The 15011-nt window shown below is 34.9% G+C and overlaps 3 protein-coding genes and 1 long non-coding RNA gene across 8 annotated transcripts in view; 1 reads left to right on the top strand and 3 right to left on the bottom strand.

The window, feature by feature from the left end:
- LOC105156481 (probable 6-phosphogluconolactonase 2) overlaps nucleotides 1-1509 on the bottom strand; it is a 3479-nt gene extending 1970 nt beyond the window's left edge. The window contains exons 1-3 of one of the 4 annotated variants that reach the window (XM_011072616.2): nucleotides 1372-1509; nucleotides 557-761; nucleotides 329-464 (exon numbers count right to left, since the gene is read on the bottom strand). In XM_011072616.2, coding sequence (XP_011070918.1) covers nucleotides 329-464; nucleotides 557-729 — 309 coding nt within the window. In that variant the 5' untranslated portion in view covers nucleotides 730-761; nucleotides 1372-1509. Of the gene's footprint in view, nucleotides 1-328; nucleotides 501-556; nucleotides 762-1189 lie in introns of those variants that run through there. The other 3 variants (XM_011072617.2, XM_011072618.2, XM_020691792.1) reach the window with 3 other exon arrangements.
- LOC105156483 (protein SPIRAL1-like 1) lies at nucleotides 6974-9807 on the bottom strand. Its single transcript, XM_011072621.2, has 3 exons — nucleotides 9652-9807; nucleotides 8391-8667; nucleotides 6974-7402 (listed from the first exon to the last, which is right to left on the bottom strand). The coding sequence occupies exons 2-3, from the start codon at nucleotides 8634-8636 to the stop codon at nucleotides 7328-7330; spliced, it is 321 nt and encodes a 106-aa protein (XP_011070923.1). The 5' UTR covers nucleotides 8637-8667; nucleotides 9652-9807; the 3' UTR covers nucleotides 6974-7327.
- LOC110011558 lies at nucleotides 11650-12365 on the top strand. Its single transcript, XR_002286557.1, has 2 exons — nucleotides 11650-11867; nucleotides 11974-12365. It is a non-coding gene; the product is annotated as an uncharacterized LOC110011558 (long non-coding RNA).
- On the bottom strand, nucleotides 12203-14769 carry LOC105156484 (protein SPIRAL1-like 1). 2 transcript variants are annotated; one of them, XM_011072624.2, is made up of 3 exons: nucleotides 14614-14769; nucleotides 13507-13787; nucleotides 12203-12490 (listed from the first exon to the last, which is right to left on the bottom strand). In XM_011072624.2, the coding sequence occupies exons 2-3, from the start codon at nucleotides 13750-13752 to the stop codon at nucleotides 12416-12418; spliced, it is 321 nt and encodes a 106-aa protein (XP_011070926.1). In that variant the 5' UTR covers nucleotides 13753-13787; nucleotides 14614-14769; the 3' UTR covers nucleotides 12203-12415. The 2 variants fall into 2 exon arrangements, with proteins under 2 accessions (XP_011070926.1, XP_011070925.1); XM_011072623.2 differs by having other exon boundaries at nucleotides 13507-13783; nucleotides 14614-14768.

The raw sequence follows: 15011 nt of genomic DNA on the forward strand, positions 1-15011 counted from the left end.
CTAAAAGTCCTTGAATTTAATGACATTAAGATTAAGTCATTGAGGAAAACTATCATATGCAAGGCTAGTGGTTCTGAAATGTTATGATACTATACCAATGTTAATTGCATCTTACTTTCAGCTAAATTACTACCAAATCTCAAGAACAACAATAGGAATGGAAGTGTGCAGGATCCCAGCTACATATGAGTAAATGATATCCAAAACAGGAGAATTGCCACAAACTGACCAAAGACGACAACAATAATTATACAAAAGTCTTAAAACTTCATCGATTTTCCAACAATAGAAAATGAGCATGAGTCACCATATGAATTTGGAAATACACCTTGGACAAGAGACCATCCTTCACAAGCTTATAATTGCTATCAGCATGTGTTTTGGCAACCACTCGCTCGTCGGCCCAAAATATATACCACTTGGCCCAATCAACAGTCTTGTTGTAAGGGGCTTCACAGAGCTTTCTGCTTACCACCAAAAATTCAAAATCAGATCTCATCCTACAAAAGGGCAGCAATAAAGTAATGAACACTTGGATATAAATGCACTTATATACCCCATGAAGGAGATAAGTGAACCACCAGATAAAGCAATGGCAAAAACGCCCCGCTCTTTTATAGAAGCCTCTGATAATTCTGCAATATACTCAGCCAAATCGCTACGCATGTCATCAGCATTTTCAAGAATATGCATCTCTGTGTCGGCCGTTCTATCCACAAAAAGAGCCATACTTCTCGCAAAGGATTATACAACACAGCGCACTACATTCAGAAATACAAAAGGGCACATCATTCACTTCAAAGACACAAAAATATTGAAAAGATTGATCTTTTCCTATACCGAGAACCCACAATTACAATTGATCAAAAACAAGAAGGAACTGAAATTTCGCCTCTGGTCTATTGGTAAGTCAACTAAGAAGAACTCTGAGTAGCATTAGCGTAACTACTACAGTTTCACCATAGTGTGATCACACGCACAGGCCAAACAGCTCAAAGAGAAAAAATTTACAACCCAATTACAACATGGATTCACTATCCAACAAACAAATTACACATAAAACACAATTAACACGAAAGCAATCATGAGGATCAGAAAACAAAAGGATCAAGACGCAAATTACTAAAAATCAGCACATGCACCTCCAAATAAGTAAATTAAACAACATTTGAAGTCAAAGCCCACATACAAAAAACTTGTGTAGTCGGACATTCTTGCACGAAAAAGATCAGATTCTGAAGACCCACAGCAAGAAAACAAGAAAATTGCATTCTTGAAATCATATAAAAGTAATAAAAACACCTTAATTTTACTTAGTAATTTATCTCAAAATAGAACCCAGCAGAGAAGGGAGAGAGAGAGAGAACGCACAGAGGAAAGAGAAGAGAAAGATGGGTGTCAGAGAAGGAAGAAACTGAGTGAGGTGGAAGAATAAAAGAAGATGGGGATGAACTCTCTGAAGAAGAAGCCCTTCGTTTTTTTATATACTCACGTCATTCTTATTTCTTGTGCCTTATATCGACAATTTTTGGGAAGATTATTATCCTCCTTTAATTGAATTAAATTAATCATATTATAAATATTATATAATTTATTTTTTTATAAATTAATTAGACAATAAATATATATACGTGTTTATCATATAATTATATTACGTTCAATTAAACTCAATCAATTTGGAATTTCTTAAATTTCAACTGAAGAACCAAAGTAGGTTGATTACAAAAACACCCTTCCCAAAATAGAAAAAAAAATGGGTTAAAAAATGGACAAAATGCATAAAATCCCCATGTCTTTAAAAGGTTTGCAAAAAAAACTCTCTTGTTAATAGGCTAAAAGCCCCTTTATGTTTTGTAAAACTCAGTTCAATCGCCTCCTCTTCTTTAAATCCAACTAACGATGTTAATTTTTTAAAAAATAATCATTATACACTTACTTAATATATAATATTTCTTATTTTAGTTACCGTTGGATCTTCTTTTATGGTTAGATGCCATCAAAAACGAAAATTAAACACCGATTTTGACAATATGAGAGAAAATGTTTTTAGTGTGTGTGTTTGGTGAAAGGGAAAAAGGATGAACTGTGACAGTGTTGGTAGCTACATTAATAGGACTTGCCATAAATAAATAGCATCATTATAAGCTTCTCAAATCCATATCTTTATTCTTTTTCTTCTACATTCAAATAATAATAATAATAATAATAAATATGTTAGCAGATCCTAACTTCCATTATTACTCTGCTTATATATTCACAATTGTTCTTTTCATTTCACACTAATCATATATACGTACACTTCATATCTTTTTATTATTATAAATAAAATAATTTATGTACATGTTATACATAGGTTGCCTGAAGTTTAATAAGAAACATAATAATAAATTAATAACGGGATTTTGAATTGTCCCACCAACACCACATTCATGTAATACACAAAAGATACCAAGTACATGATTAATCATAATTAATTTAATATGTATATATATATTTTAAAAAATAAAATGATATTCTTACAATCAGACACTACTTTAATTTAATTAAATAAAACGAAATGAAATATATATGAGAAGAGCTATTTTGTGGGTATTACATTTATTGAGTGGATGAGATTAAGAGTGAAACCAAACAGCAGTAGTTGGAATTTGAGAGGTTCACAATCTCCTACTCACTTGCACACTTTATATTCACTATATTTTAGTGCCAAATATTAATAAATTTCCTTCTCACTCACTTATCCCATTTCTATATATATATGTTTTAGATTAGGATAATATATATTCTCTTTCTTAATTACTTTAATTAATATTCCCCCCAAACATGCTAACTCTCCCTATCTATTATGCAAATCATAAATCTCTATCTTTGTAGGGAAGACCAATTGTTGTGTGGATGAAAGCGAAAATATGCGATTTCAATCCATGTAACATATACGGGGGGGGGGGGGGGGGGGGGAGAATCTAATCAAAGGCATGAATGTCGACGAATCAACAGTGGGGAACTGTATGGAATCACAACCCCACAACATATGATGATGAGTGATGAGAGATGAAGAGTTGTAATGACTGCTACCCCCCGTTTTCAGGAATCTTTCAATGTAATGGGACCTTATTCAATTGTTGTAAGGAAGGAAGCCTGAACCATCAACACCCGCTTCAACTTCAATACCTACTATCTAAACTTACAAATTTCACCCAAAAATACACCATACCGTATTAGCAACAATTTATAGAATATTATGCCTCAAAAGCTAATTAAGCGTATTAAAAAACACTACACGAAAATGGCTCGATAGCAACGAAAAAAAATTACAAGTGAAATTTTTGTAGCTGTTGAGTTATTTTCTTATAGTAAAAGTAATAAAATTTCATAAATGACTGCTCCTCCAAAGCTTACGATCGTTTATTTTTTTCGATAATAATACATGTACTTGATTCGTTCGAAAACACACTCTCAAACTATATTCAACTCTTATTTTCCGACATATTCTAAAATTTTAACATACAACATAAATAAAAATAAATAAATAGCACTTTCAAATTGATTCTATATTTCAACTACCCTCTTATGTCCATTCAACCAACTAGCTATAATTTCTTGACAAGACCCTTTCAACCAAAGCACTTCTTTTTCTCTATCTAACAAAGTCTTGGTATTTATGATTTTTTGGGAAAAAAAGGAATTAATTTAATATTCCAACTTCACTAAATTAATTACTTTCACCTATACATAATTATGAGGTGGAAAAGGTTTGCATTATTGCCTTCTTGTTGAGATGTAATTGGACAACCTTAGCTGCCATTGTTTTTCGTTCTTGGGATCATTAATACAAAAGCTTTTAATCAACACACACACACACACACACACACATATATATATATACACTTTTTCCCAGTAAGTTTGGACCATCAGTAGTTGGGAATCTTGAAATCATGCATTCAGGTTTTCACCTTTTTTTTTTCTTTAATTATTAGTTTTTTCTTCTACTACCCAAAAAAAAAAAAAAAGAAAAAGAAAAAAGAGAAACATACATCTTCTTAGCTGAAATATATAAAACACATCATGTGTGGTAGAAATTGAATTCTGATCATGCAATATAATGCACAAGTTGCAGACATTGTGGACCAGCAACACAAATTATTAATGATGACTTCACAAATTTAAGTTGCTTGTCCAAATTACTACAAGAAAATCCTATATATCTATCTATCCTTCTTTTAAGCTACCTACATTAATTAATAAAATATTTGCAAGGAAACACTCTAGTCTAGTGGATATTGAGTCCAAATTCTCATGCTCAAACTATGTTATTCTCATCTTAATAAATATCCTTTAATTCCATAATTCAAATCCGGGCTGTAATTTTAATCACAAAGAATGAGTTCTAGTAGTGATTGGGGTTATATTGTGCAAAACTCTTTAAAAGATGGAGTTTTTCCTCCAAAACTATGAAATTGCCAAACAAGACAAGAGTTCACAGTTCAGGGTTTGATAGAAGACCAATCACTGATCCTCAGTCTATCTGATGATTGGTTGCTTCACACGTGGTTTGTACAAACTCTGACACATGGACCCTCATAAATATTTAATTGGAGTTTCATAGATTGATATTCATTAATGACAAGAGGTCTACTCTTCGATAATTTCAGATTTATTTCGTACAAACTGACTTAATCATCGAAAAAATTTAACTGGAAAGCCCACCAGATTGAGGACATCATCTAACCCTCGGCCTTGGATCAAGAAGACAGTCAGCCTAGAAATTAATATTCCAATTTCTTTTTTTTTTTTTCTCAATTTCTCCTGTGGCTAATTGCACATTAAATCTTCTGTTGGTTCACCTAATTCCATCCCACAGCTCTACAGGCTTCTCCAGACCTTTCATGTCTGATATATATATATTTAAAAAAAAAAAAAAGTTGTTTTGGTTAGGAGGAATGATGTTTGTTTGAGGCTGAGGGATTCATTTCCCTACCTTGTTTTAGGAGAAGAACTGCAGAAGCAGTAGTTTGATCATATTCATTTATTCATGTAATTAAGGAGGAAGAGGAACAGGATCATGAACATGAACATGCTTGTCCGCTTATGCCTTTCTAATCCATTTCTAAGATAAATATACCAACAAATTAATGTTGATTGTCCTTTTCATAAATGTCTCATCATCTCTCCTCTTTGGCCCTCCTCCTACTTCTCTCCCTCTCGTATTAATCACTACCACCTACCATAATTATTCAATCTTATTTACGAACCCTTAATTTTGATAAATAAGAATATTGGCCCGTAATGACAGTTGAATGATTGTTTTATCTAAAATTTAAACTGTTAGAAAAGATAATCATATATCTTCATATGCAAATAAAATATTAAAGGAGAAAATCATTCATCATTGTATGATAAAGAGAAAAATTATTTAATATTTAATTCCGATATCATATTAAATACGTCAAAAAATCAGGTCTGTCGCATAAAATTACATTTATAAAATCTAGTAAGCAAAACTCTCAAAAGAAATAGTCAATTTGTGAATGTGGAAGTACCAAATCCTCCGCATACAATAAAATTAAGTCCACCAATGAAACAGACCCTCCCTTTGTTTCTTTTGCAACTTAGTAACAATCTTTGAAAATTGGAAGATTTAGGGCTGCAAGAAACCTTTGGTCCCAACTAATTCCCAAGATATTTTATGATTTCCCTCCTCCGTAGCCGCAGGTGGTCCTATTCACTTTGTCTGCATCGTCCGATTTAACTCTCCCATGTTATTTTCGGTTACGTACCAACGAAACTTTATTCTTTGGCTGACAAATCGATGACAAGAATGTGGAGTGATGAGATGATGATGCGCCTAAGTACGGTTGGAATGCAACTTTCACATAAATGAAATTTAAGTTTGTTTTGTCGAATTGTGGGAAGAGAAGTGTCTGTTTCACGTTAAAGAATGGGGTTTTTGTGGACCTGCCAAATATGGACATGTCCGCTTTTCTCTGATGCTGATTTTTTGTGTTATTTGTATATGATTTAATTATGTCATGTGTGCATTGGTCAAAATAGAAGTGGGTTTGTGAATTCACTCAAGAATAATCTTTGTAGGGGTGACTTCATCTAAAATGAAATGCATAATATGTGTTTGTTCAAATGTCTGAAACAATGGCTGTTCAAACTTGGTCTTCATCAATCATCAAAATACACACACACGCTCTACTTTTTGGTGCTGAACTGCGTCCAATGGGTGTTGGTTTTTTTGAAAAGAAAGTTGGGCTCTAGCCCAAATGTCTTTGAACAGAAGAATTGAACAAAAATGACGTTTCAAAATTCAACTACCAGCATAGTTCCTAAACCTTAACACAATAACTGAAGACAGAATTTGGCCATGCATCAAGGGATTGAAGCACAAGCACAACTAGTGGTGTCAAATGGGTTGGAATCAAAATTGGCTTGAATGAAGAGGTTCAAAACGGGACGTAACGTACCCATTCTTTTATATTTATGTTTAAAAAATTCAAATAATAATATTTTTAATACAACTTATAATATAAGATGACTAAATTTGAAAAGACCACATAAGACCCATAATTTAATAGAATTTTATTAAATTAAACTTATTTAATAAAATACAAGCCTAATGAACTCATGATATTACTAATATTTTTCATTAATTCTATTGTATTATTAAAAATGATTTTTGATTGACTAATAAAAAGTTAAATATAAAAAAAATATGATTCATTAAAATCCATTTAGGATCCATTAAAACTCATTTAAGACTCATAATGTATTTAAATTTACTTAAACAAAATTATATTAAATTCGCATTAAAAAATTTTAAGCCCTAAAGCAATCCAAAAGTAAATGGGTTGGGTTGTAACCATGCATATGGGTTCCCACCCCTAAGCACAACCATCCCATGCAATTCATGATTTTGGACAGAGGAGAAAATGTCAGATCAAAACTCAAGAGTCCGGAAACATACAAAGAAAAAGGACACAGGCTTTCTTCATAATCCCCTGGACTGGGGTCTCGGAGAATGAAACCCTTGGAGTCACCGTGATGGTAAGCAATAAGGGCTTGATCAAGTATCAAGAACTGGAAAAAAGCATAACGTACACAACAGAATGTATCTTGATTCTTTTACAAACTGAAGCCTTATGACGGACACATATGGGATTTAAGTATTTGAGTCATATATTACACAAGGAACACCAGGCCACATATGCGACAATTGACAATTAAGCTTGATAATCATAAAGGTGAAAATACGTCTCATGTACCCACAAATTTTACAGAAACCAGAAGACACTTGATAAGGCTTGCAGTCTTGAACTTGCCCTTAGTTGCCACCAAACAGGTAACCCAAAGAAGAGCCTCCTCCGGGGGCAGCATGGACCTTTGTTGAAGGTCGATCCTGTGACATATGAATAATAAAATTAGTACCAAACATCAAGTATTTGATCAAGCAACTCGCATGAAGTGGTTGACAATTACATTAAATGATCGGAAAAACATAAGAGTGACACTCATTAACATGCATTTCTGAACTCAGATTTTTATCAGATTTTGTCCTAAATCATTCTCTTATTGTTTTGTGTTGACTCTCCACGTTCATTGTTTGGGAAACATCATGCTATACAGCATTCTGAAACTTATACATACCTCTTAGCAAATATCAACTGAACCTTTGTAAACCGAAAAGTCAACAAATCTAAGTCAATTTTGTTGTCTTTCTGTATTTAAAACGAGTATATTCATATATGCAAGATAAAGCATTACTACATCAAACCTCCCATGGAGTTGGAGAACTTTCTGGTATCACAAGCAATGCAAATGAACTGTCCAACAAATGCCAATAGCATATAGGCTTACAAAACTAAGTTGGGCCAGTTGTCGGAGCATAGTTTGAAGTGGAGTATAGTTTGACCTGAAATCGTAACTAAAGTCTAGTTTGACCTCAGTTCACAGATCTTTTTTCCGAGCTCAATAGCAAAAAATTGGCTCTCATTGGCTAATTGACAACTCCATGGATTACATTTTATGTGCAACTGGAGACGTGAGAGCTTCTCATTTTAATAACACTTGCTTTTGACTAATACAGCATAGATGCCACCAGAAATATCATAAACAGACACCACATCGTATAAATACCAAAACCCAAGTAACAATAAACAAGAGAAGGAAAGAGGGGGGAAACATACCTGAAGTCATTGAAAGTGAGGATGGAAATGGTGACAGTGATGGCAACAAGTATTAAAAAAACAAAATGACTGATATCAGCAATTAAGGTATACCTCTTCGAAGAAGTCCATACTATATGCCTTTTAATTATGATGATATTATGACAAGGGAACGTAATCAGCACCTAAAATACAGCAAAGTTGTTTCAACAGGAGACATACCGTGATGAAATTGCCAGTGTTTTGACCATCTGTTCTTAAGTAGTTGTTTGCAGTGCTAGTATTAATGCCTGCAGGGATCTGCTTGCTAATATCAACCGGCTGTGCAGCAGCATTAGGCTTACTTGCAGCCTTAGTTTCACTTGGAGCAGACTGGACATTCTCTTTCGCAGGTTTTGGAGCCTCACCACTCCCAAACAAGTAGCCCAATGAGCTTTGTCCTCCACCACAGCTTACTCCACGACCCATTTCTCCAATTCCCAGATCACAAAATTCAAACCTGTCCAAATGGAAAGCAGATATAACCACCATGCAGCAACAAAATCAAAACTAAGCTGTATTTCCTGACAAAACTATAATAAAAAATATAAAAGAACGTTGACTTTCTAATACCTGGAAGGTTTATTTGCTTTACGCCAACTTTAGTCAAACTTTATCCCTAAGGGATGCAACTGATAAAGGCTCAAGGAATAACAAACCATGGAAAACACAGGACTCATTTGAGCTTTCTTGAAGATCTCCTATTTTTAGGCTGGTGTTTCTATTTCAGGGCAGAGATAGCATCTTTCAACAGCTTACAAGAATCCATGTTTAGGCAAGATTAGCTCATGAACCATTTTTATCCAAGTAAGAATTCCCTAGCATTCCTGTTCCCTGGCCTTTCTCCAGTCACAGTTTCACCTAATGATTATACTCAAAACTGGGAAAATCCAAAAGGGGAAACAGGAATCAAGACAAATGTCAATCCTTAACTATCAATTTAAGTGCAATAGTGTAAAGATTCAAAGCATTCACTCTTTAAACTCTCATCTAAAACTTCACATCAGATCAAGCTGAACCATAAAAAAACGACGAAAGCATAATGTTTGCTTGAATATGCTCCCAATGGATTGAGATCAACGGTAATAGAGTTTTTTAAACAATTAACTAAAAAATGGGGGCAGGCAATCTATTAGATCAAAACGAACTAATTAACATCAAAAGTTGGGGGAAAATATGAAATCTTCACAAGATCTCAACACATTGGGCTCGCCACCAAATTGAAATCATAAATTGACAATGACACCTAATCAGCTAAAACTGCTCTGAGAATCGCATCAAGAAATACCGCAATTGAAGCAAAGAAAATCCCACTTAAGTACCATCGGATCATTGCCCATCATCAAATCAGGTACTAAACAAACACCTTTCAGCAAAATTCGAGTAGCATATTCAGATAGATAGATGAATAGGGAGAGATCAAGGATTAAGGGTTTTGAGTTACCACTGCTGCTTTGAGGTCAGATCCACCGGAGGGAGAGAATCCGCTCATCAGTATGGAGCCATGGAGTATTAATTTAGTGTGAACTTGCTGCTTCCAGTCAATTTCTTATTTTTCCAGATCAGGATGTGCTGTGGAGTATCTGTCGGTGAGTGAGGAGTTGTTGAAGAAAGTGGACTGGAGAGAGCAAAGTGGTAGTGGCGACAGTTATATTTGCGTACAGACAGTGAGGTCTTCACGTTTTAATGCATGAAAGTAGTCAAGTTGAATTAGAACCCCCCAAAACTAGTGAAATGTCCAAATCCCCCCATAATAAGTTTCACTATATGTAGATTCTATGCCAAATAAAACATTCAATAATACCCAAAAGTAGTGAAATATTTAAAATCGCCCATCATCTTTACACCAAATAACCCGCGAAATTGGTGAAATATCAAAATCCCCCATGAAAAGTGTCAATAGTTATTTATTCTTTTAACAGTAATTCAAGTATCATCCAAGGTACGCTGAAACATCAATCTCTCCTTTTCGACATGCAATAAAATGAGGTGGTATTAATTAGGAGCATGTAATCATGTCTAATATTCAAGAATTCTTATTTCACTTTCACTCTCATCATTTGAGGACACTTGTTTCTAATTTCCTGATAATCGAAAGCTACCATTTTTCTTGTACGTTGGGCGGACCCTTTTCTTTTTCTTTTTTCCCCATTAAATTACTTGAGTATCCATAATTTCTGTTTCTAGATCACGGGTTTTGAGGATGCGGGTTATATGTGGACTGCGGTATATAAAATTGTCAAGTCTTTATTTGTTGTTCCCACGTGAGTTGAAGAAGGTTTCTCATACCAGTGAAAAATATATACACATGCATTTATATAGATATTAAGGGGTGAAGGATGCTTGATTTTGCTCATAAAGATTTCTTTTGTTTTCTTTTTGGTAAATTTCTGAGAAAGAAAGATCTGGGCAATGTATCTTTTTATTTGTGCATCTGTTTGTATATGTGATTTTGTATTGTAGACTCCTTTGATCTTGTGAGGGATGAATCTTTTGTTTCTGGCAATTATGATAAATGTGTTGAAGTAGTGTTATGATTGCAGAAGATTGATCAGATTGGTGTTGGTTTGATTTTTTGAGCGATTCGAGTTTGACTTGCACTCAAGATTTGAATTTCAAGCAAATTTTATTAGTAAGGGGATTTGCTACTCGTCTGTGTGTTGAGATCTCTTCTGGTAAAGTGAATGTTGCAATGAAATTAGAGAAATTATTCTGGAGTGGGACTTTTATAGCTTGTGTTGCAACCAAGTGTGTGTGGATTTGATCTGGATTGACGGTTAGTCTGATGTATTTGGTTCCGAATCAGAAACTGAAATGGCTATGGGAAGCATCAAATGGAGGGAAGAATGTAAGTAGGCAGCCGCCTCCCGAGAAGAGCAAAATCATATTTTAAGGTACGATAGAGATGGTGATGGTGCTCAACTAATTTTTTACCTTAGATTATGAAAATTTTTGCATAGATAAATTACTGACACATTGACGACAGGCGAACATTAGAATTTTGGCAACTGGTGCTGCTTGGCTCCCACTTGACAAAAAAAGCACTTACACTGCTTTTTTTTTTCCTTACGGTAGCTGTGTTAGACACCGAATGTATATTTCTCTACATGTGTAATTTCTCAAAATTGTATTGTTGCGGATAGAAACTACTTCTTCCTGGTTCTAAGTATAACTTGAGGCAGTGGTTTGGTTATCCACAATTTGAGTTTATTCGATATGGTCAGTGTTCTCTCTCTCTCTCTCCCCCCGGCAAGTTGATGAAGAATTTTGTTATGTTATCATCGTTTCATTATCTCGAACATCATGATTTTGTAAGACGCCAGTGTTTGTTTGATGGATCTGTGAGCAATGATTTTTTTATCTTCGAATCCTTTTCTCCCCTTGCAACAACACTCAACAGATGATTAAGACGAATATGAATATATTGAGACTTGCTAAGCGAGTAGGAGCAAGGTACGATGATTTGTCCATATTCTTGTCAGTTTATTTATTGGGGATATATTAATCATTCTCCATCATATTTGAATAGGATTTTTCTGCCATCAACATCGGAGGTTTATGGTGATCCTCTTGTGCATCCCCTGACTGAGGAAAACTGGTGCAATGCCTCTTAGGCACTTACACTTACCACTTATCTTGCATAATTAGCTCAATATATTGGTATAAACCTCTCCGTGAATAACCCTTTAAAGTTCTATGACCATATAGTATGTTAATATGTTAAAGCACATATGAATCTCTCTCTGATGAAGTGATAAAATTGCAGGAGTTAGGGGGGTTGTAATGATGAGGGAAAAGGAGTACCTGAACTTTGATGTTTGATTATCATAGGCAGCATGGAATTGGTAATTGCTCCCCTCCTTACATTGCATATATATCAGCTCATATGATTTTAAACACCTCAAATTGGTATATTAGCATCCAAGTTCCTAACTATATAACTCGACAGAAAATACGGACACTAAGAATCATCAACACTTACGGACCCCAGATGATATATCCATGACGGTCATGTTGTCAGCAATTTCTTAGCTCAAGCAATACAGTAATATTTGAGTCATTCTCTCCATATTACACAAGGAACACCAGGCCACATATATGTGACAATTGAAAATTAAGCTTGATAATCATAAAGCTGAAAATACCGTCTCATGTACCCACAAAGAAATCAAAAGACACTTGATCAGGCTTGCAGTCTTGAAGTCGCCTTAGTTGCCACCAAATAGGTAACCCAAAGAAGAGCCTCCTCCAGGGGCGGCATGGACTTTTGTTGATGGCCGATCCTGTGACATATGAATAATCAAATTAGTACCAAACATCAAGTATATTTGATCAAGCAACTCGCATGAAGTGGTTGATAATTACATTAAATGATGGGGAAAAGATAGAGAGACACTCATTAACTTACATTTTCTAAACTCAGCTTTTTTCCTAAATCATTCTCTTATTGTTTTGTGTTAACTCTCCATGTTCATTGTTTTGGACACACCATACTAACACAGCATTCTGAAACTTATACATACCTCATTCAGCAATTATCCTAGACTGAACCTTTGTCAACTGAAATGTCACCGAATCTAAGTAAATGTTGTTGTCCTTCTGTATTTAGAAGGTGTATATTCATATATACAAGATAAAGCATTACTACATCAAACCTCCCGTGGAGTTGGAGAACTTCTGTATCATAAGAAATGCAACTGAACTGAATATCCAACAAATGACAATAGCATATAGACGTACAAGACTAAGTTGGGCCAGCTGTCTGTGCATAGTTTGACCGCAAATCGTAACTAAAGTCTAGTGAACAAGCTAAAATTTCTTGAGTCTAGCCTCCATCTTGAACCAGCTCACAGATATTTTTTCCAAGCCCAATAACACAAAAACTGGCTCACATTGGCTAATTCGCAACTCCATAGATTACATTTTATGTGCAAGTGGAAAAGTGAGGGCTTCTCAATTTAATAACATTTGCTTATAACTAATAAATGCGGCCCAGAAACATCATAGACATACACAATATTGTATAAATACCAAAACCCAAATAACCATAAACAAGAGAAGGAAGGAGGGGGGAAACATACCGGAAGTCATTGAAAGTGAGGATGGAAATGGTGATAGTGATGATGATAGTGATGGCAACAAGTATTAAAATATAAAAAAAAAATGACTGATATCAGCAATTAGGGTGTTCCTCTTTAAAGAAGTCTATACCACATGCCTTTTAATTATGAAGAGATTATGACAAGGGAACCTAATCAGCACCTAACATACAGCAAAGTTGTTTCAACAGGAGACATACCGTGATGAAATTGCCAGTGTTTTGACCATCTGTTCTTACGTAGTTGTTCGCAGTACTAGTATTAATGCCTGCAGGGATCTGCTTGCTAATATCAACCGGCTGTGCAGCAGCATTAGGCTTACTCACAGCCTTAGTTTCACTTGGAGCAGACTGGACATTCTCTTTTGCAGGTTTTGGAGCCTCACCGCTCCCAAACAAGTAGCCCAATGAGCTTTGTCCTCCACCGCAGCTTACTCCACGACCCATTTCTCCAATTCCCAGAAAACAAAATTCAAACCTGTCTAAATGCAAAGCAGATATAACCACCATGCAGCACCAAAATCAAGAGTAAGTTGCATTTCCTAACAAAAATATAATTAAAAATATGAAAGAACGTTGACTGTCTAATACCTGGAAGGCTTATTTGTTTTATGCCAACTTTAGTCAAACTTTATCCCTAAGGTATGCAACTGATAAAGGCTCAAGAAATAACAATTTTTGGAAATATTTCAGGGCAGAATTAGCATCTTTCAACAGCTTTCGAGAATCCATGTTTAGGCAAGATTAGCTCATGAACCAATCAACTTAATCATTTTTTATCCAAGTAAGAGTTTCCTAACATTCATGTTTCCTGGCCCTTTTCTAGTCACAGTTTCACCAGAATGATTACACTCAAAACAAAAATAAAAAAACGGATACTAGAACCAAGACAAATCTAACTCCTCAACTATAAATTTAAGTGCAATAGTGTACAGATTCAAAGCATTCACTTTTTAAACTCTCATCTAAAACTTCACATCAGATCAAACTGAACCCATAAAAACATGACGAACTGATTAACATCAAAAGTTGGGAAAAAATATGAAATCTTTACAAGATCTCGACACATTGGATTCGCTAACAAATTGAAATCCTAAATTGACAATGACACCTAATCAGCTAAAACTGCTCCGGGTATCGCATCAAGAAACACCAATTGAAGCAAAAAATATCCCACTTAAGTACCATCTAATCATTGCCCATCATCAAATCAGCAACTAAACAAACACCTTTAAGCAAAATTCAACTAGCACATTCAGATAGATAGATGACATAGGGAGCGATCAAGAATTAAGGATTTTGAGTTACCTCTGCTGCTTTGAGGTCAGATCTAGCGGAGGAGAATCCGCTCATCAGTATGGAGCCATGGCGTATAAATTTAGGGTGAACTTGCTGCTTCCAGTCAATTTCTTATTCTTCCAGGTCAGGACGTGCTGTGGAGCAACTGTCGGTGAGTGGCAGAGGTTCAAGAAAGGGGGTTGGTGATAGCAAAGTGACAGTGGCGATAGTTATATTTGCGTATAGACAGAGTGTAGAAACAGGAAAGTACTGAAATTGAATTAGAACCCCCAAAATTAGTGAAATATCCAAATCCCCCCATGAAAAGTTTTTCACTATTTGTAGATTCCATACCAAATAAAACATCCAAGAATCCTCAAAAGTAGTGAAATATTTAAAATCCCCCATGATCTTTATACCAAATAAAG

This window comes from Sesamum indicum, linkage group LG2, assembly GCF_000512975.1.
Source record: "Sesamum indicum cultivar Zhongzhi No. 13 linkage group LG2, S_indicum_v1.0, whole genome shotgun sequence".
Taxonomy (NCBI): domain Eukaryota; kingdom Viridiplantae; phylum Streptophyta; class Magnoliopsida; order Lamiales; family Pedaliaceae; genus Sesamum; species Sesamum indicum.

Coding starts and splice junctions, on each gene's coding strand:
- LOC105156483 (XM_011072621.2), bottom strand. CDS start 8,636: ATGGGTCGTGGAGTAAGCTGTGGTGGAGGACAAAGCTCATTGGGCTAC. Junction 7,403..8,390: donor ACACTGGCAATTTCATCACG/GTATGTCTCCTG, acceptor CATATGTCACAG/GATCGACCTTCAACAAAGGT.
- LOC105156484 (XM_011072624.2), bottom strand. CDS start 13,752: ATGGGTCGTGGAGTAAGCTGCGGTGGAGGACAAAGCTCATTGGGCTAC. Junction 12,491..13,506: donor ACACTGGCAATTTCATCACG/GTATGTCTCCTG, acceptor CATATGTCACAG/GATCGGCCATCAACAAAAGT.